Source organism: Haliotis rubra, unplaced genomic scaffold (genome assembly GCF_003918875.1).
Source record: "Haliotis rubra isolate DU_JTF1 unplaced genomic scaffold, ASM391887v1 Scf39, whole genome shotgun sequence".
NCBI lineage: Eukaryota > Metazoa > Mollusca > Gastropoda > Lepetellida > Haliotidae > Haliotis > Haliotis rubra.
Genome location: NW_025767068.1, coordinates 1,595,526 through 1,623,256, shown reverse-complemented (window position 1 = coordinate 1,623,256; position 27,731 = coordinate 1,595,526). Strand labels below are relative to the sequence as shown.

The following is a 27,731-nucleotide window of genomic DNA, read 5'->3' as shown; positions in this document are numbered from 1 at the left end:
TCCTCCCTTTCTTATTACTCATCAACTTCAAAAATGCCAATCAAACATTGCCAGAATGTATTAAGAAATATGCTCAGTGCCAAGTGTAGGCAAGTTGAATGAAAGGTTTTTGGCTTAGATTGGGATTATGATGATAATATACCCCTTGTAGTGACGGAAGTGCGAGTGCCGCCAGTGGAGCCACGTGGCAAGTTAGATGACGACTACATACAACGTTTCCTTGGCGCTCTGACACCAGTGGAGGAGAGTCAACTTATCACACTCAGACAGTGGCTCCAGAAGACACACAAGGGGAAGGTACATTTTTCATTACAAGGCTATTAGTCTTTATTTGTTGGATCACAGAAATGCTGACCCAGTTCATGTTCCTCGTAGTAACAGCTCAAATTGGGATCAGTTCCAGCATATGACATGTATGATGATGTCTAGTATGTAACCTATGTGATTCTACGTAATGTTGGACTTGTGTGTGTGCATGCATGCATGCATTTACAGTACAACCAGAAATTATTGAGAATTTAAAGTTTGTAATTTTTCAAAAAAATTGTTACTCATTACTCACGTATTAAATGTGAATATTAGCAGAACATAACTCCAGATTCAAAGACAGGTGAACAGTTAGTATTTTGTCAAGTCACCATGGGCAGCAATGCAGGCTTCAATGTGGCGGGGCTAATACTACTGATCAAAGAAGTTAGAAAGTCGTGGTCCATGCTGTCCCAATACCGGACCACCTCTTCTTTTATTTCAGCAATATTTGTCGGATTTTTCTTATTGACACTTTCCTTCAAAAGTCCCCAAACATTTTCTATTGGATTTAGGTCAGGGCTATAGCTTGGCCAATCTAATAATGTCATATTTTGGGTCCGAAACCAGGCCTGTGAATGCTTTGAACGATGTTTTGGGTCGTTGTCCTGCTGGAAAATCCAAACATTTCCATAGAACACCTGAGCAGATGGAAGTAAATGTCCCTCGAGAATATCTGTTTACAGCTCACTGTTCATATTCCCTTCAAATACACAAAGGGGTGTTGCCCTAACACAGATATGCCACCCCACACGTTAACTTTCGGACTGTACTTTGGGCGCTGATACAAAGGTTTTTCAGTTTGTTTGGTCCAGAATTTCAGTGTATTAGGGAAACAGCCACACAGAACTTTCATCTGAGAAAATCACATTGTCCCAGTTCAAATTTCTATGCTGTAAGCACCAGTTCAACCTTCGCTCCTTTTGTTCAGGTTTCATGATCGGTGATGGAATTCCTCGACTTTTCTGCCAACCCATTGCATGCAGCTCAGTTCTAATTGTCTTCTTACAGACAGCCACAGTTCCTCTATCAATCATATCCAGCCTTAAGTTTTCTAAACTCCTTCGTTTCTTTTAGAAACAAATACCAAGCCGCCGACAGTCAATTTTCTGGGTCACCGATTTTCTGGGCCTACCTGCCTGTTCTCCACTGGTGCTCAATGCCATATCCGTTTTCAAAATCACGATAAACAGTGGACAAAGGGATGCCTGTTCTACTTGAAATCACTTTAGCTGATCTCATGTCCTTGTTATAATACTCTAATGGACGGCACTGGCTGTTGATGCGGAGTCGTTGTTCGTCACCAGTAGAGACTGTTGTAGGTGTGGTCAAGTGTTCTGATGTTGACTGAGCCGGATGTGGACATAGTATGGGGCGGTGGTATTGTCAAGGGTAGAAGTTTGTGGCCTTGGCAAGTCATCAGCGATTGAGCGCCTAGATGGAGGTTGGAAAGCAGGGATGTACTTCCTGAGGAACTTCCGATTGCGTAGGGTCACTCTACCTGATCCGCTCTACCATTACAACATACTGGTCGAATTGACGAACTTCCTCGACCACACATCCTGTTTTGTCCCATTTGAGAGGGTGAGGCCCTATCTGGTTCTGGATTCTGACAAAGTCACCAACTGCGAGAGGTGGGAGCTGTTTGGTGTGCTGGGTGAGAAGTTCTGCCATCTTCATATGTCGGTTTCTGAGTGCCTCCTCCCTCAGTAATAGTGTATCGCTCCATGTCTCATGAGGTTTGTACCGACCGGGTAGGATGGGGATGAAGTCCTTGATGGCTCTGCCAAAAACACACATAGCAGGAGATAACTTTGTGTCTCTGTCTGGGGTGTTCCTGTACTGAAGCATTGCCCGCTGGAAAGCATCCGTGGCAACTTTCACCTTGTTCCACGTGATGGGTTCCAAGGAGCTGATTGCAGATGCAGCAGACTGGAGAGTGGCATCCTCTACACTGTAGTCAGGTTCTTCACTGCATCTGATGGAGGCAAGGATGTTATGACAAACATCCAGAGAAGGGGAAAGTTCAGTACAGTCCATGGCTGCAATATCATCCACTAGAACTATCCTCTCAGGGTTACCAGTTGGGTGACGAGATACAGCATCGGCAGCTCTGTGTTTGGCTCCAGGGATGTGAACCATGTGGAATTTGTACCGCAGGGTCTTTTCCTTCAGGTTCACGTAGTCGAGCATTCGAGATGCATTCAAGTGATCGATCCCCAAAGATCTTTAGTAGAGGTTTGTGGTCAACTGCAATGGTCAAATCATTACATCCAAGGACAAAATACCTTGCTTTCTCCAGGGCATCAACCACTGCTAGTGCTTCCCCTCGACCGGTGCATAGCGGATTCCGCGGCGTGGGTGAAACGACTTCCTACCAGGGTGATTTTCCATCCATCTCTACAGCAAAATGGCAGGGTCTTTGGGCATTGACAGTGCTTCTGGAAGAGCCAAAATCCAATTCCGTGTTTTCGACCAGTCTGTTGCAAGACAGGTCGGTTTGTTTGCGCGTCAAAGATGCGCACACCTTTCTCAATCTCATTGACAATGACGGTCTTGGATTCTTGAAACAAGCGGTCCAGATTGTCATCCCAACGAAAATGGTGTTCCAGGCTTTAGAAGTTGATTTAAAAGACTGCATCCTCTCAGCCATGCTGAATGCGTATGACACTTGATTGACGAGTCCAAACCAAGAACGCATGTCCGTTATGTTCTTTGGTGTAGGAAAGTCCATGATGGCCTGTAGGTACTTCAAGCAAGGTCGAACACTGGTACGAGTAATCTCAAAGCCTGCAAACTCCACGGTGTCTTGTGCAAAAGTGAACTTTTCAGGGTTTAAAGTAATGCCATTCCTTCCACAGATGTCAAGCCAATTACATGCCTGGAAGAAGGATTTCTCAATGTCATCAGCCCACAGGAGTGCGTCATTTCTGGGCACTTCCCCAATTGTGGGAAAATTTCCTGTGATCATCCCCAGTGAGATACAAGCCTCACGACTGAGGAAGAACTTGTCAGAGTTGTCTGTGATATAGACCACCTGTCTTGTTTCAATTGTTTTCCCTGTTGGGCTCCTGCCATACAGCCGTGTGATGAGGGCACCAAGGATATTGATACCCCTGTTATTGGCAGCACGCATCTTGAGAGTCACCGGAATGAGATTCTGTGTTTTCAGTCCAAGTTTGTGTGCGACCTTAATGCCAGCAAGGCAGCTCTGACAACCTGTGTCTGCCATGACGACAACAGAGGCTCTTCTTGGTCTTGAGGATAACATTGAGCCAAAGCCTAGTCTGTCATAGTCTTCTGCATGGACAGCCATCGATAGGTTGAGGAAGGGCTGGGGCCGGGAGGCTTGTTTAGTCCATGTGTCCGTCAGCTGATCATATAGGTGGTGATCAAGGTGAAGAGTCTTCTTTCCTTGGCTTCAGCTGATGTCAGTGAGTGAGCAGAGCATGTCAAAGACCGCGACCTTCATTTTCCTCAACCGTCCGTGGGGGCTTCTCAGCTCTCAGTTTCACTTTGCTCTGGCACACTGTGTCAAAGTGATTGTAGCGTTACAGGATGAACACATGCGACCGAAGGCAGGACAGTGTTTTTCCGATTTTCAGGGATGCACTTTTCCATGCCCCTTTCTTCCACAGTAGAAGCATGACTCGGGCGATATCAGATTCTTGGATGAATTAACAGCTGTGTTCTTGTTTCTTCGGTAGCCACTGCTAACAGCTTCCACAGACTGGGAGTCCAGAAGTCGAGATGCCGGCGTTTGCCTGATTCCTTGGCTTCCACAAATTGAAACACCTGTTCGAGATTCATGTCTTGGTTCTTGTCTCCAAGGAGATCTAACTGGATTTCAGGGTCATTTAGTCCACGGGTGAGTACGTGCATAGGATTGTCTCTGTGTAGTTCACCTCCTGATGGCACCCTGGACATGCAATGGTGAATTTGCAGACGCTTTCAGCCTGACCTCTTAGCCTGGGCACCTAAGGAGCCAACAGTTTCATCTCGATCCTGAGTCATGCCGTGGAGGGTAACGCGAGCTACCATGGTGTTCTCCTCTCTGACAGCAAGGAGTCTAATGGCCTTCAGGACATCTTCCTCGGATTTTTCTGTGAGGGATCCGCCAGCCGAACGTGTGAGATCTCTGCGTAGTGTCTCGTCACAGCATTCAAGAAGCTGTACAACGCTGGTCCTTCCCTGTGACCTTGGTCGCCTGGACATAGTCTTTCCATCTGGATTGAAAGTATGACCAATCTTCGCTTGTTACAGCAGATGATATGCTTGGTCGTTTCACTTTTCTACTTTTTGCAGAGATGGCAGGTCCTGTAGTGTGGACTGTTGCATGGGCTGTTAAGAGTGCTGCTACCACCACAGAATCAAGGTCTTCTGTCACGAAGTCGCATGACGAATAGGGCATCCAACGACTGGCATGTTTGTGTCTTGAAACTGTAGGTTAGAATCTCTGATGTACCAAGTTGCAGAGGTGGCAGATCTCCATCATAAATAAGTAGGCAATACTTTTTACAGATGACTGTTTTTTCACGGTCGATCATAAATGATGGAGATCTGCAATGAGAGTAAACACATCATGTATAACATGGATAATTAAATAACATATAATCCTCTAAGGATAACTGAAAATGTCGTCTGCTAGCAAGTAAACAAAGGGGGATAACTCTTCACAAACTAATGAAAAGGATTAACGTTTTTGTCTCTCTTGAATGAAACCAAGCACTTGATAGCTGGTCAAGGTTGTTTATACTAGAAATCCAATTAAACATATTCCTAAAATTCTCAATAATTTCTGGTCATACTATATGATTGATGATTGACATGATTTAGATATTTATCTACAATATATTGAGCATGCAACACATAGATAGATGGGGTTATTTGACTCTGTTAGTATTTTGAGTCAGGTTACATTATTAACTCATATCCTCCATTCTCTTCCCATAGAGGTTACTCCTGTCATATCTTCCTACATAACCTCTGTTCTAATACGACCCTTTCTTGGTGTCAGCGTTCAAGGCTCGTGATTGGAGACAAGCCGATTTAGTTGTGCAATCAGCGACGTTGCAAGGCCTCGGTAATTTCCGTGATGCTTCGGAAAACTAGAACCTTCTTCCCGAAGCCGATGCGCAGCGCTTTCTTCTAGACAGAACTCAGTCATGTAATGGCGATCAATGGCGCCTCCATCGCCTCGCTGACAACGGACAAGCTAGCCATTAAACGTCTTGTGTGTAACATCAACACAATTCCCCGGCAGATGGGGGATATTTGTGGCCCCGCATTTGCTTGTGTTAGTCAAATTGAATCTAAGTCGATGAAACACGTGTTCTGATTGGATAGAAAGAAGGGAGATAATTCGTGTTGCGATCTTTTGCCGCTAGGGGATTTTACGAGGACCGGGAAATATGGCCGTATTAGAACAGAGGTTATGTAGGAAGATATGACAGGAGTAACCTCTGTGGGAAGAGAATGCATATCCTCATGAGTTATGATAATGTTGTTGCCATGGATGTGGATGTTCTGCTAATCATGTGGATCCCTCGCCACCTAGATCCCCAAAGATGCCCACATACTGAGGTTTCTGCGGGCAAGGGACTTCAACGTGGAGAAAGCCCGTGAGATGCTGGTGCACTCACTTGCCTGGAGGAAATTACACAACATTGACAGGCTTTTAGACACATACGAAATACCTCCCGTCATCAAGAGATACTACCCTGGTGGATGGCATTACTGTGATAAAGGTACACACTAAGGTCACTTAGACATATGGTGAAATGTTGTGATTTGCAGTGAGACATCGTTTTACTCATGCTCATAATCTTGAAATTGTTATTTAAAACTGTTGGGTAGCCTAGTGGTTAATTCATTCGCTCGTCACGGCGAAGACCCTGGTTCGATTCTCCACATCGGTACAATGTGTGAAGCCCATTTCTGGTGTCCCCTGCCGTGATGTTGCTGGAATTTTGCTAAAAGTGTCGTAAAACCATACTCACTCACTCACTTTAAAACAGTGGAAGTTTATGATCCTGATGGCATCCGTATCAGAATTATTGCATTATATCAACAAAGTCTCATATTAAGGTTAGGAAAACATATACTTGATTATCCCTGGTCTATAGATCAGGAAACTGGTTGTGAATCAAGCCATGCTGTGACTGATTGCCTCACTTCTTCCAGAGGATCGCCCCTTGTACATTCTGCGGATGGGTCAGATGGATGTAAAGGGTTTGATGAAGTCAGTTGGAGATACGTCCCCCTACAGGTCCTCATCAACGACATCTCAACGATGTACAACCATTCAGTCTACGAAACATCTCAGACCACATCTACTATGGTGGACCAAGAAATCGAATGTCTGCGAGGGGATTTGTTTAGCAGAGCAGGAATACAAAACCCATCTGTATGTAGATAGCGTCACTCCAAGGTTGGGGAGCTCATCTCACCAACCACACGATATCAGGGTTATGGAATCAGCAAGAATGCAAACTCCATATAAACAGTCTAGAAATGAAAGCTGTAATCAACGCCATTCTACATTGGAGCACATTTCTACAAAATGCGCCTAATGATCCATACAGACAATTCGACAGTGGCGTTCTACATAAACAAGCAAGGCTCAACGAGATCGATGAACCTTTTGAACCTAAGTTTCAACTGTTCGATTTAATACAAGATCTAAATCTACATGTCAGAGCAGTGCACATTCCTGGAGCCAGAAATATACTAGCAGGCGGCTCTCTCTCGGCCTCATCTACCATCACCGACGACAGAGTGGATGATCAACAGGGAAATTTTTGCACAGATAATCAAGCAATTAGGAGCGCGCCGCTAATAGACCTATTCGCCACAGCGATTCAACAATCAGCTACCGACATTAAATTGTCACCAGTCCCAGACCCCAAGCTTGGGCAACGGATTTAAGTCTATCATGGGAAGGCCTCAATGCGCGTGCATCGTTTCGCTCGCCAGCAATAATACCTCAAGTATTACAGAAAATCAGACAAACACAGAGCCTACAACTCATTTTGGTCAGCCCTACTGGCGGGCCAGAACGTGGTTTCCCATACTAATTCAAGAAATCGGGTCAACCAACACTGGAGCTACCTAAGCGGCGCAAACCTGTTAATTCATCCTCACACCAAACAAGTGCACGGAAAACCAGCAATGTTCCAACTACATCGTATGGACTGTATACAAATGTGCTTAAACAAGAGAGGATATTCTGCCAGGGCGGCAAAAGCAGTCACGCTTTACGCTACTCAACTTTCGTGGCAATGCGGACTGACAAGTGGCACAGTTTCAAAAATTATGCAACAAAGATAGGGTTTACAGCAAGAAAGGCTTCACAACCTCAAGTGGCAGACTATTTGTGTTACCTACGCCAAAACAAACATTTAAAAGGTTCAACGATATCAACATATCTTGCGGCTTAGCTCTGTAATCACCATGAGAGCGGGTGTCAAATTGACAAGATCTCCAGAGTTACTGGCCTTACTATGAGCTTTCCGATTGGAGGACCAAAGCGGAAGTTCCACGCTTCCAGCTTGGGATCGAATGTAGTGTTACAACACCTCACGAGTGAGGTCTATGAACCTTTGGAATCGACAAACTTTGAATTTCTCTCACAGAAAACATTGTTTCTGCTATCGCTAGCCACAGCAGCAAGAATGTCTGAAATTCACGCTCTGGATTACGAGAGGATACAGTTTGATGACAATCATAACACAGCACCTCGGATTAAGATGGGATTTCATCGCAAAAATCAACTGCCAGGTCAACCAGACAGATTATTCCACATCCGGCTATCCTCTATTCTCGGATCACAAGATACACAAGACCTATCACTGTGTCCGGTAAGAGCTCAAAGTTTATTTCTGACGATCCAAAACAAGGAGAAGATTTCTCAACGTTTATTCATCCCATTATCGCCTACGAATCAAACAGAAGTGTCACGGACCACAATATCTATTTGGATAAGGACTGTCATTCTCCGTGCCTACAAGGCAGCAGGCTTGGACCCACCAACAGCATCAAATCCACATGAGATCAGGGCACTGGCCTCTACCCTCGCCCTACACGGTAACTGTTCCTTGAACACGATTATGGAAGGATGCTATTGGAAATCTAACATGGTATTTGCTAATCACTACCTAAGAGACATCACTACAGAAGATGTCTCTGGCATTCACCATTTCGGACCACTGGTCCTCAAGCTCAGCAACTGACAGTTCCTCGAGAAGGCGTTAAAATATTATCCTCACAAGATTAATATGTATTTTATACATACTCATCTAGCTTATAACTCTACGGAGTTTTAGGGCTATGTATATATGTTCAGCTTAAGTATTCAACCTTAAGCATATACTTGGATATAGTCAATTTCAGTGCCTCTATCAGAGTCACCTATATATATATATATAATTTATATGTATTGTTCAATATATTCATAATGTAATTCCCCTTTAATGGCTTTATATAACCTATGGTTTTCTTTATACAGGAAACATCCTAAATCTAAGCCTTCATGAAGTTCCCTTAGGGGATATTACAGTATATCTATACAAAATCACTAATTATAAATCCAAAGTATTCTGTTACCCACCTCCGTTCCGTGGGATGCTACAAGCAAAGAGCATGAGTCAGGATAAGGAAAAATATGTAATTTTTAGAGTAAAATTGATATTTTATACTTATCCTGACTCATGAGGTTAGCCCCTCCCATCCTCCCCCCACATAACACTTTGGATTTCCCTGTAAATTCAAGTGTTGGGCTCAAGCTAAATCAGGAGAGAGAGTGGAGCACATGGCCAGAGGGTGGCTACACCTTTCCCGCCAGGGGAGACAAAGGGAGCAACTTCGTGGTGAGTACCAATTAGTGATTTTATTTTGAAGGGAGCTTCAAATAAGGAGATACAAGTGTTCCACTATGTTCGCAAGAAGAAGAAGACAAGCAAAAGAGCATGAGTCAGGATAAGTATAAAATATCAATTTTACTCTAAAAATTACATTTTCCCGGTAGCGAGAGCAAGGGATATACCGATATTTAGGCACGAGTGTCGTAAACATAGTATGATGTGGGCACGAATATAATATTCTGTTTATTACCGAAGTCGTCAAATTGAGGAAAATAACCCAAATCTACTTTCAAACATAGGCTGTCTACCCGCCGTCTCCGCATATAGAACGCAGCGTCACAGAAGAAACGTGACGTCATAGCATTGTTCATGACGTCATGTCACCATGACAAAGTGATATTTTGCCCTAGGGCATCGTGTAAAAAAATGACCCCTGATATGTTCGCCCTCATAGGTAATAAATATCCATATCATGAACATGGAATATACTGCTCAAGTGAAGTGACTAAAGTTAATCTGACATGGTGTGATACATCTACTACTGTTAATCTGACATGGTGTGATACAACTACTACTGTTAATCTGACATGGTGTGATACAACTACTACTGTTAATCTGACATGGTGTGATACAACTACTACTGTTAATCTGACATGGTGTGATACATCTACTACTGTTAATCTGACATGGTGTGATACATCTACTACTGTTAATCTGACATGGTGTGATACATCTACTACTGTTAATCTGACATGGTGTGATACATCTACTACTGTTAATCTGACATGGTGTGATACATCTACTACTGTTAATCTGACATGGTGTGATACATCTACTACTGTTAATACATCTACTACTGTTAATCTGACATGGTGTGATACATCTACTACTGTTAATCTGACATGGTGTGATACATCTACTACTGTTAATCTGACATGGTGTGATACATCTACTACTGTTAATCTGACATGGTGTGATACATCTACTACTGTTAATCTGACATGGTGTGATACATCTACTACTGTTAATCTGACATGGTGTGATACATCTACTACTGTTAATCTGACATGGTAATCTGACATGGTGTGATACATCTACTACTGTTAATCTGACATGGTGTGATACATCTACTACTGTTAATCTGACATGGTGTGATACATCTACTACTGTTAATCTGACATGGTGTGATACATCACTACTAATCTACATGGTGTTATCTATCTGACTGACATGGTGTGATACATCTACATCTACTACTGTTAATCTGACATGGTGTGATACATCTACTACTGTTAATCTGACATGGTGTGATACATCTACTACTGTTAATCTGACATGGTGTGATACATCTACTACTGTTAAATCTGACATGGTGTGATACATCTACTACTGTTAATCTGACATGGTGTGATACATCTACTACTGTTAATCTGACATGGTGTGATACATCTACTACTGTTAATCTGACATGGTGGTGTGAATCTGACATCTGTGATACATCTACTTGTTAATCTGACATGGTGTGATCACATCTACTACTGTTAATCTGACATGGTGTGATACATCTACTACTGTTAATCTGACATGGTGTGATACATCTACTACTGTTAATCTGACATGGTGTGATACATCTACTACTGTTAATCTGACATGGTGTGATACATCTACTACTGTTAATCTGACATGGTGTGATACATCTACTACTGTTAATCTGACATGTGGTTAATCTGACATGGTGTGATACATCTACTACTGTTAATCTGACATGGTGTGATACATCTACTCTGACATGTTAATCTACTGACACATGGTGTGATACATCTACTACTGTTAATCTGACATGGTGTGATACATCTACTACTCTGTTAATCTACTACTGTTAATCTGACATGGTGTGATACATCTACTACTGTTAATCTGACATGGTGTGATACATCTACTACTGTTAATCTGACATGGTGTGATACATCTACTACTGTTAATCTGACATGGTGTGATACATCTACTACTGTTAATCTGACATGGTGTGATACATCTACTACTGTTAATCTGACATGGTGTGATACATCTACTCTGACTGTTAATCTGACATGGTGTGATACATCTACTACTGTTAATCTGACATGGTGTGATACATCTACTACTGTTAATCTGACATGGTGTGATACATCTACTACTGTTAATCTGACATGGTGTGATACATCTACTACTGTGATACATCTACTACTGTTAATCTGACATGGTGTGATACATCTACTGTTAATCTGTTAATCTGACATGGTGTGATACATCTACTACTGTTAATCTGACATGGTGTGATACATCTACTACTGTTAATCTGACATGGTGTGATACATCTACTACTGTTAATCTGACATGGTGTGATACATCTACTACTGTTAATCTGACATGGTGTGATACATCTACTACTGTTAATCTGACATGGTGTGATACATCTACTACTGTTAATCTGACATGGTGATACATGATACATCTACTACTGTTAATCTGACATGGTGTGATACATCTACTACTGTTAATCTGACATGGTGTGATACATCTACTACTGTTAATCTGACATGGTGTGATACATCTACTACTGTTAATCTGACATGGTGTGATACATCTACTACTGTTAATCTGACATGGTGTGATACATCTACTACTGTTAATCTGACATGGTGTGATACATCTACTACTGTTAATCTGACATGGTGTGATACATCTACTACTGTTAATCTGACATGGTGTGATACATCTACTACTGTTAATCTGACATGGTGTGATACATCTACTACTGTTAATCTGACATGGTGTGATACATCTACTACTGTTAATCTGACATGGTGTGATACATCTACTACTGTTAATCTGACATGGTGATACATCTACTACTGTTAATCTGACATGGTGTGATACATCTACTACTGTTAATCTGACATGGTGTGATACATCTACTACTGTTAATCTGACATGGTGTGATACATCTACTACTGTTAATCTGACATGGTGTGATACATCTACTACCGTTATCTGACATGGTGTGATACATCTACTACATTAATCTGACATGGTGTGATACATCTACTACTGTTAATCTGACATGGTGTGATACATCTACTGTTAATCTGACATGGTGTGATACATCTACTACTGTTAATCTGACATGGTGTGATACATCTACTACTGTTAATCTGACATGGTGTGATACATCTACTACTGTTAATCTGACATGGTGTGATACATCTACTACTGTTAATCTGACATGGTATACAGCATACATCTACACTGTTATTGTTAATCTGACATGGTGTGATACATCTACTAACTTAATCTGACATGGTGTGATACATCTACTACTGTTAATCTGATGTTTCTGACATTTTTTATTGCTGCCTGGCATGAACATTCACAAACTCCTGCATTTGTAAAATGTCGTAAAATGATGTTTCTGTCATTGGATAGAGCATTAAGTTGAGCTTTCTGCTTTTCTAGTACCCATATGTTTTTAGGGAATTGTATGGTCATCTGCAGTTAGTCAACTGTTTGTGTAAGGAATGGTATATATACATGGTATAAGGGCTGTGTTAGGCAAATGTATATCCTCTTTTTATAATGTTGTTTTGTTTGTTTATTTAACACTGCACTAAGCAGTATCCCAGCTATATGATGGTGGTCTGTAGGTAATTGAGTCTGGACCAGACAATCCAGTGATTGACATCATGCACACTCGCGATTACATCAACACTCAACTATACAGGAATGTATAGCCCTTCTACAATGATAGTAATGAAGAGAAAAATATGTTGATAAATCATATTAGGGGTAATTTCAACTTTATTGACTTGCAGAAACTGATTCAAGTTCCACAGAAAGGATGTGTGATAACCTGGGACTTTGACATCCTCAAGGGAGATGTGACATTTACTGTGTTCCGGTGTCGGGCGTCACGCTCCACTGACCCCATTCATCAACACCATGTGAGCAGTGCCACTGGGGGTATCGGCTCTGTTCAGTACATCGACAAAAGCATGGTGGTGGGAGTGGATATCAGCATCATGGAGCCACCCCATATATGTCGGGACGGAGACAGTGTCCAGGTACATAGTGTTTGTAATGTTGGGACGGAGACGGTGTCCAGGTACATAGTGTTTATAATGTCAGGATGGAATCAGTGTCCAGGTACATGATGTTTATAATGTCGGGATGGAGGCAGTGTCCAGGTACATAGTGTTTGTAATGTCGGGATGTAGGCAATGTCCAGGTACATGGTGTTTGTAATGTCAGGAATGGAGACAGTGTCCAGGTACATAGAGTTTGTAATGTCGGGATGGAGGCAGTTTCCAGGTACATAGTGTATGTAATGTCGGGATGGAGGCAGTGTCCAGGTACATGGTGTTTATAATGTCGGGATGGAGGCAGTGTCCAGGTACATAGTGTTTGTAATGTCGGGGTGTAGGAAGTGTCCAGGTACATGTTGTTTGTAATGTCGGGACGGAGACAGTGTCCAGGTACATAGTGTTTGTAATGTCAGGACGGAGACAGTGTCCAGGTACATAGTGTATGTAATGTCGGGATGGAGGCAGTGTCCAGGTACATAGTGTTTGTAATGTCAGGACGGAGACAGTGTCCAGGTACATGTTGTTTATAATGTCGTGATGGAGACAGTGTCCAGGTACATAGAGTTTGTAATGTCGGGATGGAGGCAGTGTCCAGGTACATAGTGTTTGTAATGTCTCGATGGAGGCAGTGTCCAGGTACATGGTGTTTGTAATGTCAGGACGGAGACAGTGTCCAGGTACATAGTGTTTGTAATGTCGGGATGGAGACAGTGTCTAGGTACATAGAGTTTGTAATGTCAGGATGGAGGCAGTGTCCAGGTACATAGTGTTTGTAATGTCAGGACGGAGACAGTGTCCAGGTACATAGTGTTTGTAATGTTGGGGTGGAGGCAGTGTCCAAGTACATGTTGTTTATAATGTCAGGATGGAGGCAGTGTCCAGGTACATAGTGTTTATAATGTCGAGATTGAGACAGTGTCCAGGTACATAGTGTTTGTAATGTCTGGATGGAGGCAGTGTCCAGGTACATGTTGTTTCTAATGTCGGGACGGAGACAGTGTCTAGGTACATAGTGTATGTAATGTTGGGGTGGAGGCAGTGTCCAAGTACATGTTGTTTATAATGTCAGGATGGAGGCAGTGTCCAGGTACATAGTGTTTATAATGTCGAGATTGAGACAGTGTCCAGGTACATAGTGTTTGTAATGTCTGGATGGAGGCAGTGTCCAGGTACATGTTGTTTATAATGTCGGGACGGAGACAGTGTCCAGGTACATAGTGTATGTAATGTCGGGATGGAGGCAGTGTCCAGGTACATAGTGTTTGTAATGTCGGGATGGAGACAGTGTCCAGGTACATAGTGTTTGTTATGTCGAGATGGAGGCAGTGTCCAGGTACATAGTGTATGTAATGTCAGGATGGAGACAGTGTCCAGGTACATAGTGTATGTAATGTCAGGACAGAGACAGTGTCCAGGTACATGGTGTTTGTAATGTCGGGATGGAGACAGTGTCCAGGTACATGGTGTTTGTAATGTCGGGGTGGAGGCAGTGTCCAGGTACATGTTGTTTATAATGTCGGGATGGAGGCAGTGTCCAGGTACATAGTGTTTGTAATGTCGGGGTGTAGGCAGTGTCCAGGTACATAGTGTTTATAATGTCGGGATGGAGACAGTGTCCAGGTACATAGTGTTTGTAATGTCCGGGTGGAGGCAGTGTCCAGGTACATGTTGTTTATAATGTCGGGATGGAGGCAGTGTCCAGGTACATAGTGTTTGTAATGTCGGGGTGTAGGCAGTGTCCAGGTACATGTTGTTTATAATGTCGGGACGGAGACAGTGTCTAGGTACATAGTGTATGTAATGTTGGGGTGGAGGCAGTGTCCAAGTACATGTTGTTTATAATGTCAGGATGGAGGCAGTGTCCAGGTACATAGTGTTTATAATGTCGGGATGGAGACAGTGTCCAGGTACATAGTGTTTGTAATGTCTGGGTGGAGACAGTGTCCAGGTACATAGTGTTTATAATGTCGAGATTGAGACAGTGTCCAGGTACATAGTGTTTGTAATGTCTGGATGGAGGCAGTGTCCAGGTACATGTTGTTTATAATGTCGGGACGGAGACAGTGTCCAGGTACATAGTGTATGTAATGTCAGGATGGAGGCAGTGTCCAGGTACATAGTGTTTGTAATGTCGGGATGGAGACAGTGTCCAGGTACATAGTGTTTGTTATGTCGAGATGGAGGCAGTGTCCAGGTACATAGTGTATGTAATGTCAGGATGGAGACAGTGTCCAGGTACATAGTGTATGTAATGTCAGGACAGAGACAGTGTCCAGGTACATGGTGTTTGTAATGTCGGGATGGAGACAGTGTCCAGGTACATGGTGTTTGTAATGTCGGGGTGGAGGCAGTGTCCAGGTACATGTTGTTTATAATGTCGGGATGGAGGCAGTGTCCAGGTACATAGTGTTTGTAATGTCGGGGTGTAGGCAGTGTCCAGGTACATAGTGTTTATAATGTCGGGATGGAGACAGTGTCCAGGTACATAGTGTTTGTAATGTCCGGGTGGAGGCAGTGTCCAGGTACATGTTGTTTATAATGTCGGGATGGAGGCAGTGTCCAGGTACATAGTGTTTGTAATGTCGGGGTGTAGGCAGTGTCCAGGTACATGTTGTTTATAATGTCTGGACGGAGACAGTGTCTAGGTACATAGTGTATGTAATGTTGGGGTGGAGGCAGTGTCCAAGTACATGTTGTTTATAATGTCGGGATGGAGGCAGTTTCCAGGTACATAGTGTTTGTAATGTCGTGGTGGAGGCAGTGTCCAGGTACATAGTGTTTGTAATGTGGGGATGGAGGCAATGTCCAGGTACATAGTGTTTGTAATGTCTGGGTGGAGACAGTGTCCAGGTACATAGTGTTTATAATGTCGAGATTGAGACAGTGTCCAGGTACATAGTGTTTGTAATGTCGGTATGGAGGCAGTGTCCAGGTACATGTTGTTTATAATGTCGGGACGGAGACAGTGTCCAGGTACATAGTGTATGTAATGTCGGGATGGAGGCAGTGTCCAGGTACATAGTGTTTGTAATGTCGGGATGGAGGCAGTGTCCAGGTACATAGAGTTTGTAATGTCAGGATGGAGACAGTGTCCAGGTACACAGTGTATGTAATGTCGGGATGGAGGCACTGTCCAGGTACATAGTGTTTGTAATGTCGGGATGTAGGCAATGCCCAGGTACATAGTGTTTATAATGTCGGGATGGAGACAGTGTCCAGGTAGATAGTGTTTGTAATGTCAGGATGGAGGCAGTGTCCAGGTTCATAGTGTTTGTAATGTCGGGATGTAGGCAATGCCCAGGTACATGGTGTTTATAATGTCGGGATGGAGACAGTGTCCAGGTACATAGTGTTTGTAATGTCGGGGTGGAGACAGTGTCCAGGTACATAGTGTTTATAATGTTGGGATGGAGACAGTGTCCAGGTACATAGAGTTTGTAATGTCAGGATGGAGACATTGTCCAGGTACATAGTGTTTATAATGTCGGGATGGAGACAGTGTCCAGGTACATAGAGTTTATAATGTTGGGATGGAGACAGTGTCCAGGTACATAGAGTTTGTAATGTCAGGATGGAGACATTGTCCAGGTACATAGTGTTTATAATGTCGGAATGGAGGCAGTGTCCAGGTACATAGTGTTTATAATGTCGGGATGGAGACAGTGTCCAGGTACATAGAGTTTGTAACGTCAGGATGGAGACAGTGTCCAAGTACATAGTGTATGTAATGTCGGGATGGAGGCAGTGTCCAGGTACATAGAGTTTGTAATGTCAGGATGGAGACAGTGTCCAGGTACATAGTGTTTATAATGTCGGAATGGAGGCAGTGTCCAGGTACATAGTGTTTATAATGTCGGGATGGAGACAGTGTCCAGGTACATAGAGTTTGTAATGTCAGGATGGAGGCAGTTTCCAGGTACATAGTGTTTGTAATGTCGGGTTGGAGGCAGTGTCCAGGTACATAGTGTATGTAATGTCGGGATGGAGGCAGTGTCCAGGTACATAGAGTTTGTAATGTCAGGATGGAGACAGTGTCCAGGTACATCGTGTTTATAATGTCGGAATGGAGGCAGTGTCCAGGTACATAGTGTTTATAATGTCGGGATGGAGACTGTGTCCAGGTACATAGAGTTTGTAATGTCAGGATGGAGGCAGTTTCCAGGTACATAGTGTTTATAATGTCGGGATGGAGACAGTGTCCAGGTACATAGTGTTTGTAATGTCAGGATGGAGGCAGTTTCCAGGTACATAGTGTTTGTAATGTCGGGATGGAGGCAATGTCCAGGTACATAGTGTTTGTAATGTCTGGATGGAGGCAGTTTCCAGGTACATGTTGTTTATAATGTCGGGATGGAGGCAATGTCCAGGTACATAGTGTATGTAATGTGGGGATGGAGGCAGTGTCCAGGTACATGGTGTTTGTAATGTCGGGATGGAGGCAGTGTCCAGGTACATGTTGTTTATATTGTCAGGACGGAGACAGTGTCCAGGTACATAGTGTTTGTAATGTTGGGATGGAGGCAATGTCCAGGTACATGGTGTTTGTAATGTCGGAATGGAGACAGTGTCCAGGTACATAGTGTATGTGATGTGGGGATGGAGGCAGTGTCCAGGCACATAGTGTATGTAATGTCGGGATGGAGTCAGTGTCCAGGTACATAGTGTATGTAATGTCGGGACGGAGGCAGTGTCCAGGTACATAGTGTATGTAATGTCAGGATGGAGGCAGTGTCCAGGTACATGGTGTATGTAATGTCAGGATGGAGGAAGTGTCCAGGTACATAGTGTATGTAATGTCGGGATGGAGGCAGTGTCCAGGTACATAGTGTATGTAATGTCGGGATGGAGTCAGTGTCCAGGTACATAGCGTATGTAATGTGGGGATGGAGGCAGTGTCCAGGTACATAGTGTATGTAATGTCGGGATGGAGGCAGTGTCCAGGTACATAGTGTCTATAATGTCGGGATGGAGACAGTGTCCAGGTACATAGAGTTTGTAATGTCAGGATGGAGACAGTGTCCAAGTACATAGTGTATGTAATGTCAGGATGGAGGCAGTGTCCAGGTACATAGTGTTTGTAATGTCGGGATGGAGACAGTGTCCAGGTACATAGTGTATGTAATGTCTGGATGGAGGCAGTGTCCAGGTACATGTTGTTTATAATGTCGGGATGGAGGCAATGTCCAGGTACATAGTGTTTGTAATGTCGGGATGGAGGCAGTGTCCAGGTACATGGTGTTTGTAATGTCGGGATGGAGTCAGTGTCCAGGTACATGTTGTTTATATTGTCAGGACGGAGGCAGTGTCCAGGTACATAGTGTTTGTAATGTTGGGATGGAGGCAATGTCCAGGTACATGGTGTTTGTAATGTCAGAATGGAGACAGTGTCCAGGTACATAGTGTATGTAATGTCAGGATGGAGGCAGTGTCCAGGCACATAGTGTATGTAATGTGGGGATGGAGGCAGTGTCCAGGTACATAGTGTATGTAATGTCGGGATGGCGACAGTGTCCAGGTACATAGTGTATGTAATGTCGGGATGGAGTCAGTGTCCAGGTACATAGTGTATGTAATGTCAGGATGGAGGCAGTGTCCAGGTACATAGTGTATGTAATGTCGGGATGGAGGCAGTGTCCAGGTACATAGTGTATGTAATGTCGGGATGGAGTCAGTGTCCAGGTACATAGTGTATGTAATGTCGGGATGGAGGCAGTGTCCAGGTACATAGTGTATGTAATGTCGGGATGGAGTCAGTGTCCAGGTACATGGTGTTTGTAATGTCGGGATGGAGGCAGTGTCCAGGTACATAGTGTATGTAATGTCGGGATGGAGGCAGTGTCCAGGTACATAGTGTATGAATGTCGGGATGGAGTCAGTGTCCAGGTACATAGTGTATGAATGTCGGGATGGAGGCAGTGTCCAGGTACATAGTGTATGAATGTCGGGATGGAGGCAGTGTCCAGGTACATAGTGTATGTAATGTCGGGATGGAGACAGTGTCCAGGTACATAATGACGTAGTGATGTAACACTAACATCTCTGCTGTTGTTCACATTCAGGGCACCCATGTCACCAGCCAGGCTGGTAGCTACATTCTCCAGTGGAAATACTTCGACTCTGCCAAGGCCAGTTTTGACTTCCCGCTCACCTCACACAAGTCAAAGGTCATGTACTACACAGAGTTGTTGCCTTCAGAAGCATTCAGGTAAGTCAGCTGACATTGAACAGTAAACATTCAGTGACACCAGCTGACATTCAGATAACATTCAGTCAAGCCAGCTGACATTATTTAACATTCAGTCAAGCCAGCTGACATTATTTAACATTCAGTTAAGCCAGCTGACATTATTTAACATTCAGTTAAGCCAACTGACATTCAGATAACATTCAGTTAAGCCAGCTGACATTATTTAACATTCAGTTAAGCCTGCTGACATTCATTTAAGATTTAGTTAAGCCAGCTGACATTCAGGTCACATTCAGTTAAGCCAGTTGACATTCAGATAACATTCAGTTAAACCAGCTGACATTATTTAACATTGAGTTAAGCCAGCTGACATTATTTAACATTCAGTTAAGCCAGCTGACATTCATTTTAGATTTAGTTAAGCCAGCTGACATTCAGATACCATTCAGTTAAGCCAGCTGACATTCAGATACCATTCAGTTAAACCAGCTGACATTCAGATACCATTCAGTTAAGCCAGCTGACATTCAGATACCATTCAGTTAAGCCAGCTGACATTCATTTTAGATTTAGTTAGGCCAGCTGACATTCAGATACCATTCAGTTAAGCCAGCTGACATTCAGATACCATTCAGTTAAACCAGCTGACATTCAGATACCATTTAGTTAAGCCAGCTGACATTCAGATACCATTCAGTGACACCAGCTGACATTCAGATACCATTCAGTTAAGCCAGCTGACATTCAGATACCATTCAGTTAAGCCAGCTGACATTCTGTATCACATACAGTTAAACCAGCTGACATTCAGATACCATTCAGTTAAGCCAGCTGACATTCAGGTCACATACAGTTAAACCAGCTGACATTCAGATACCATTCAGTTAAGCCAGCTGACATTCAGATAACATTCAGTTAAGCCAGCTGACATTCTGTATCACATACAGTTAAGCCAGCTGACATTCAGATACCATTCAGTTAAACCAGCTGACATTCAGATACCATTCAGTTAAGCCAGCTGACATTCAGGTCACATACAGTTAAACCAGCTGACATTCAGATACCATTCAGTTAAGCCAGCTGACATTCTGTATCACATACAGTTAAACCAGCTGACATTCAGATACCATTCAGTTAAGCCAGCTGACATTCAGGTCACATACAGTTGAACCAGCTGACATTCAGATACCATTCAGTTAAGCCAGCTGACATTCAGGTCACATACAGTTAAACCAGCTGACATTCAGATACCATTCAGTTAAGCCAGCTGACATTCAGATACCATTCAGTGACACCAGCTGACATTCAGGTCACATTAGGGAAAGCTGGCTTATATTCAGGTTATATTTAGTCTTATGGTGATAGTTTTGAATATTTTGACAGTCAACTTCAAAGAATGAGTTTTATGTTGCATTATTTAATTATATTTTATAACTATTCAAATATTTTCTAATTGAAACTCTTGTTTTTTATGCATATTATCATCTACACTGTCAGCAGTTTCAAATTCCCAGTTGATATGGTCCAATTGTAGGACACACAACTGCAACACATCAATAGTTTGATATGATGCTACACTCCTGTCATGGGTAAAACAAGTTATGGATAGTTTTGTTATCTCATAGATATGTTAACTAGTCTTCTCAAGTGCAAAATGTATTTTATATTGACTTCATCTTGTGGTTAAATTCATGACTGACATAGTTATATTTGTATTCCGAATATATATGTCGATATCCACTTGACATGTTGATATCTACTGGACTTGTTGATATCTACTGGACTTGTTGATGTCTACTGGACTTGTTGATATCCACTTGACATGTTGATGTCTACTGGACATGTTGATGTCTACTGGACTTGTTGATGTCTACTGGACTTGTTGATATCTACTGGACTTGTTGATTTGTTCTGGACTTGCTGATTTGTACTGGACTTGTTGATGTCTACTGGACTTGTTGATGTCTACTGGACTTGTTGATTTGTACTGGACTTGCTGATTTGTACTGGACTTGTTGATTTGTACTGGACTTGCTGATTTCTACTGGAATTGTTGATATCTACTGGAATTGTTGATGTCTACTGGACTTGTTGATTTGTACTGGACTTGTTGATGTCTACTGGGCTTGTTGATGTCTACTGGACTTGTTGATGTCTACTGGACTTGTTGATGTCTACTGGACTTGTAGATTTGTACTGGACTTGCTGATTTGTACTGGACTTGTTCATTTGTACTGGACTTGCTGATTTGTACTGGAATTGTTGATGTCTACTGGACTTGTTGATATCTACTGGGATTGTTGATTTCTACTGAACTTGTTGATATCTACTGGACTTGTTGATTTCTACTGGACTTGTTGACATCTACTGGAATTGTTGATTTCTACTGGACTTGTTGATATCTACTGGACTTGCTGATTTCTACTGGAATTGTTGATTTCTACTGGACTTGTTGATATCTACTGGAATTGTTGATTTCTACTGGACTTGTTGATATCTACTGGAATTGTTGATTTCTACTTGACTCAACACAAACAAAAGTACTACAGTCTGTGTAATCCCAAGTATAACAGGTGTTACATTTGACCACTTGTAAACAGCATTGAATATTCATGACTGATAAGACAGTTTAACTGAACTGACCTGTGATAGCATCCTCAGATATCCACCCTTGTTGTATTGGAGTAATCTGTTTTCATTGAGAATGTGTACTTCAGTGTGCCAACTGCTGTGTTACAGAGGGTCAATGAGCAGCCTGCAGTCATGTCAGAGTGGCTTCTCATCCCTCAGTATTGGCACAAATCACAGCAGCCAGTCGGGAGCCAGCTCCTGTCCCTCCAGGTGATGAAACCACTGACGTCAGTCACCGGGTGCTGCATGCGGGAAATCTCAGCTTTGTAGTCAGCTTTCATGTACTAATCTTGTAGTGAAGGAGATTCAGCCTATCTTCAATTTCATACATACCCAAAATTGTTTAGTTCCAGATATTCAAAAAATGAATGTGAAATAAATGACCACTTTTGTTCTTTTATGTCAAAGTCTCCTTGACAGTTTCAACATCCAAGGGGGATAATTCATGTACTAGATTTTGTTGGGTTTCGGTGTTTGGTAATTTGTGGCATCTGGTATAAGATGCTGTGGTGTGTAGCATCTCCTTCAGTACATGTGCATACAAGTGTATGTTTGTAGTGTATTGTAGTAGTAGTGTAGCATGCATCATGCATGTCGGTCCACACATTTATGTAGTATTATGAAGCTTGCTAACAGTCCACCAGATTGTTACAGTGTAAATGTAGCATTTATGGTGGAGCATCAGACTGTTGTAGTGCTATGTCTTGTGCATGTTGGGGTTTTGTAGTTGAGGGTTCCAGATGTAGATACATGTGGTTAATACAGACAGTTTGCTAATCAGGATAGGAAAACAATTAGCTGCCAACATGTGTTTACAAAGATCAACTTAGTTGTACTAGAATTATCACCCTGAAGTTTTGAACATTAATTTCTATGTAACTATTATTATGTTGTTGACAACAATGAATTATAAAAGATAACTGAAAGGTCAGTGAAGGGTCACACATAAAGAAAGAATGTCAACGTGAATGTACCTATGGCTCTCGTCACATGTTTCCAGCATATGTGACATCTGTATGAACTTGTGGTTGATATTGTGAATTATGATTTCAGGAGGAATCACTTGTTAACAATACCGTCTCAGTAAGTTTACCCATGCAGTGACATTTGTTTAACACTTTAGTTTTGGGCAGTCTACAAGACAATAGAGTAGATTTGATTTGTTTAACATTTTTGTGTACACCAGGCATCTAGAATAACATGGCTGCATGTTCCTTGTTCACCCTGTCCTTCCATCACCTTCTCTTTGTGCTGTTAAGATGTAGCTTCAGTGTCAGACTTCCTTGCCACTGAAAACTAGTAATATGTCACACACTGGGAAGAGCTATTGAAGGCTGGTCATGCCAAGTGTGCTTATATCATGTGACCTGTACAAACTAAGAACATGTATTTCATTTGAGCATCATTACCATACAACTGTCTTTACAAATGATCACATTGTAAACTTTTTATCTTTTATCTCTGTCTGCTTACAATTTATCCCTGTAAATATGTACAGAAACAACCATCAGTGGCTATCAAGTGTTCTTATAGTGTGGATGTACTGGGGTATTATTTTACATTGTTCATTCTACTATATGCCTAGAATTTGGCTCTGGTATTTTTGTTTACGTCAGTATAGCATGATACTGAGATGTATATATAGCTGTCATCTTTTGTGTGGATGCATATTAGCATGTTTGTATATGTGTACACTAGATATTTATTGAGTGTTGTAAACATTTTCTTGTGCTCTTTCATTTCTTTGTACCCCTTTTGTTTCTGCCTTTTCTTTATCATCCCATTTGAAGGTATTTATATTAAATACATATGATATTTTGATTTATAAATGTGTATTCTTTGTGAGACATCAGTTACTCATGGTGTGCTTTGAGTAGTTCTTAAGAATACATGTTACTGGGATCTTAGAGGAGTCCAAAGTGTTGCAATTTGCTGTGAAATTTAACAAAGATGTTTGGTCTTGGATGTGAGACTGACCCCTATTCTGGTCCCTGATTTGTCATTACCTAACATGTGTTCATAGTTTACACTTAATTGGTAAATGGCTCTGTGTCACCATTGACTCTTTATGTAGAGCTGACTCACCAACATATCAATGAAATACTTATAGAGAATGTTGTAACTCACCACTACATTATTGCCTCTTTGTAAGCTGCAGAAATTTATGCCATGTCGGTGATTCTATAGTAATGTTGAACCTTGTCTCTTTATCACACAAAGTATAATTTGGAGCAATGTTCTTTCTAATTGTCAGCATTTTCAGTTCAAATAAATTTATGAACTCTCTTAACTGAGTGGAATGTCTTGTATATTTCATGTGTGTAGGGGGTGCGATTTGTTTGGTTGTGTGTGTGTGTGTGTGTGTGTGTGTGTGTGTTTGTGTGTGTGTGTGTGTGTGTGTGTGTGTGTGAGAATAAGAAATCAGAATACTAAACAATATGGGATAGCCATTTCTTTCTCTGCATCCTGTTTGTAAACACCCACTTGTCAGTGATGACTATAATTGTAGAGTAGTCATGTTATAAGAAATCTAGGATTGATTTCTTTCTAAGTTTGTTTTTTGAATTGTTGAGGGAAGATCCCGCCTGGTATATGTCCTCAAACATTCGATGACCACATGCTCCCATTATTGATCTTACTGGAGCTTCCTGTGCATGATGGGAATATATAACCTCCTCCCAGACTGTAGCCATCCTCCTGACATTGTACTGGCTCCCCGTTCATGGAACAACTGTCACTCTCTCTCTCTCTTCTCTTGTCACTACTATGCTGGTAAGTTTTGGAGTGTGACATTCATTGTAATATACCCATGCTTTGTTTCAGGTATTCTTACATTTTGTCAATAAATCCAGGATATTGTTGGGGATATATAATCTGAATGTTTGAGAAATCTTCATACATAATGTACTGAGCAGTGTCATATTTTGATTCACTTGACAAAGAAGTACCAGAAAGAATTTTAAGAGGTTAAATCCTCTCCAAGTATGTTGGCCAACAAGGATGGTGTGCAGCTGGTTTAAGCAGAGTACTGATGAACTGTGTCTGTTTCAGAATCCGGAGATGACAAGAGCAAACTGACCAGCAGGAGATGGACACAGCATAAGACTAAACAGCATTTAGTGTCAGTCGACCAAGCAGCCAACGCACAGTCCGTGACATAGCCCCCAGGGCTTGTTATAGCATTGGACAGCAGTAGCATTACAATCAGGGAACTTCCATGTCTGACTTCCTCCCTTTCTAAGTCAACGCCCCCTCCCCCGAATTCGCACATATCAGCGTTTCATGTCAGCAGAGGTTTACACCTGTTTCAGTTGTCTTGGGATTTGGGTTTTCTTTCTTGTTTAACATCACATTCAGCAATATTCCAGCAACCGGTATATAGAATTCGTGTTGATTCATCAATATGACTCCAACATACAAGCAAAATCTGTTATTTATATATTAAGTTTCACTTATCAAATTTTCAGATACATTTATGTATGTATGAGATATGCTTATTTGTGGTGAAAGCCAGCTCAAAATGAAAATAAAAAATTAGACTGCATCGATGTCATAGATTTGAGAGTCAGTGCAAAAAGAAAACAGTACAAAAGGCTTCATCATTGTCACAGATTTGTTCTCCTAAGACAACTAAATTGCTCATAAATTAGCTGTATATAAGGCACCTAGAGATGGATACAGAACTGAAGCGTATTTACATGTATGACTATGTAAAAGATTTACTATTTTACTTGGGGTATGAACATAGTGTGTTTTCATTGTCAAGCAAGGTTTCCTGTGGAATTGAATTTTGAACAGTATCACTAAAATCAGATCTTACTGCTCACTACACAGTCAGTAGCAGTAGAGAGCACTAATAGTTGATTTTGCTGAGATTGGAATTTTGAATGGAACATGTAGAACAAATGTGTGTGTCTGTATGAATGTGTAGGTACAAGTCGTGTTCCACATCATTGAGACATCCTCCTGATGATGTCCACATCTCGTAGACATATCACCTCAGATAGTTTACATACAGCCACTGATTTATTGACTTGCCATATGTATTTATCTCCTGTTTAGTACAGTGGCTGAAGTGAGGAGGGTTTTTTTGGCTGACTTCTGTCTTTATTTGATCGGCTGCAGTATTTACTTACAATGGCCTGTCTTTAGTTTTGTGCGTAAGATAATTTGTTTACACCTTGAGGGTTTGTTTTAAGTGTATTTTGTCAGCATGGTGTATTGAAAGCTGATGGACATTGATGAGATTTGCATGCAAATTGGCAAACTCCATTGTCATCAAGAGATTGCTCAATGGACAAGATCACTCTAGAAACAGTGAATCTCAACACTATTATTTTAGTAGTTCTTCTCATTCAATGTTGGTGCATGTCTGAAGCTTCCATATGTTCCTCAATATGGCTGTTTAGCACCATGCAACACCATGTTTGAGAGCTCATTGAGTCAGAACATGCACTTCATGTTTGCCAGTTGAAATCAGCATGTATTCATCCTATTTCTTATTGAACAAGTTGAACATTCTAATACCTTTGGGGGTAAAAATGTTTATTTCTAGAGCTGCAGAATGTTTATGTGCACAGTTGTTTCCCCTCAGCCGTGGCAGGATGTGCTGCTTATGAATCCCAGATTCAGCCTGATTATGATGCTTGGTCAGTCAGCAAAACCTGTGATTGAAAGGTTAACATCTATGACGTACATCACTTTAAGTTTCCCTCTGAGGTCAATCTGCAATGCAGTGAATGAAATACTTTGATTGGGCAGTTCCATGTTAAATGCTTGTATGCATAGTGAAAAAGAAGTATAGACATGAAAGAAGAGAAATACTCTCATATCTGTCATTTGATTTACATTGTGTCAAGCTGAAGTAATTCAACCACTATAAACCTGAAACAGTTGCAGTTCCAGATGTCAAGAGTTGAGAATTCAACAGCTGATGGAATTGTGTTCCTACATTTCCTCATTGTTTAAGGTGTTCCCTTATCATTTAGATCTTGATAGTAGCACTTACAGCAGCAGCAGCAGCATCTGTTTATGCATAATTGGGTTCTATGTTTACAAGTTTTTCAATGTCTGTGAATGTCTGGTGAGTATCATGGAAATTTTAAAACTTATCCCATCTCACGACTTGCACCTATCTCTCTTGCTTCAACTTTTAGTGGAATGACTGTAAACTTTTTCCCATAGGCCTCCTTGTCCATTCGCCTGTGCACTCCATGCTGCTCTCCTTAATTAGCTTCCTAGTTCCTAATAAAGCTTGCAGCATGCTCCACTAATTGCCCACATGACTACCTTGAATGATCATTCTCTTTCTTGTCGCACAACTGTGGACGTGCTGTATATTAGGGACATTATTTCACCCTAACATCATAGGGAAAACTGATAATCAATCAAAGAAAAGGAAAGTTTGTGCTCAATGCATGACGAATTATTCGTCCCTCGACCCTCACTCGTCCTGCAGTGACTGTATTGGACAATGTAACTGGAACAAACGATGTGGCAAGTGTAATTCACTAAAAGATGAGGATTTTAAGGCCTACCTTCGTGTTTGCTCGAGGAGAATCGCCGATAGGGACAGGAAATCAACAGACTCTGATCCTTTTACGTACGCATCAATCACCTCCTTCC

General features: G+C 41.9%; 1 protein-coding gene across 1 annotated transcript in view; it reads left to right on the top strand.

The window, feature by feature from the left end:
* LOC124286676 (SEC14-like protein 1) overlaps nt 1–27,340 on the top strand; it is a 61,709-nt gene extending 34,369 nt beyond the window's left edge. Inside the window, exons 6-13 of the mRNA XM_046723083.1 lie at nt 152–297; nt 5,864–6,053; nt 6,490–6,551; nt 12,938–13,267; nt 19,348–19,493; nt 22,215–22,316; nt 23,160–23,189; nt 25,158–27,340. Coding sequence (XP_046579039.1) covers nt 152–297; nt 5,864–6,053; nt 6,490–6,551; nt 12,938–13,267; nt 19,348–19,493; nt 22,215–22,316; nt 23,160–23,189; nt 25,158–25,170 — 1,019 coding nt within the window. The 3' untranslated portion in view covers nt 25,171–27,340. The remainder of the gene's footprint in view (nt 1–151; nt 298–5,863; nt 6,054–6,489; nt 6,552–12,937; nt 13,268–19,347; nt 19,494–22,214; nt 22,317–23,159; nt 23,190–25,157) is intronic.
* Nucleotides 27,341–27,731: the final 391 nt, after the last annotated feature.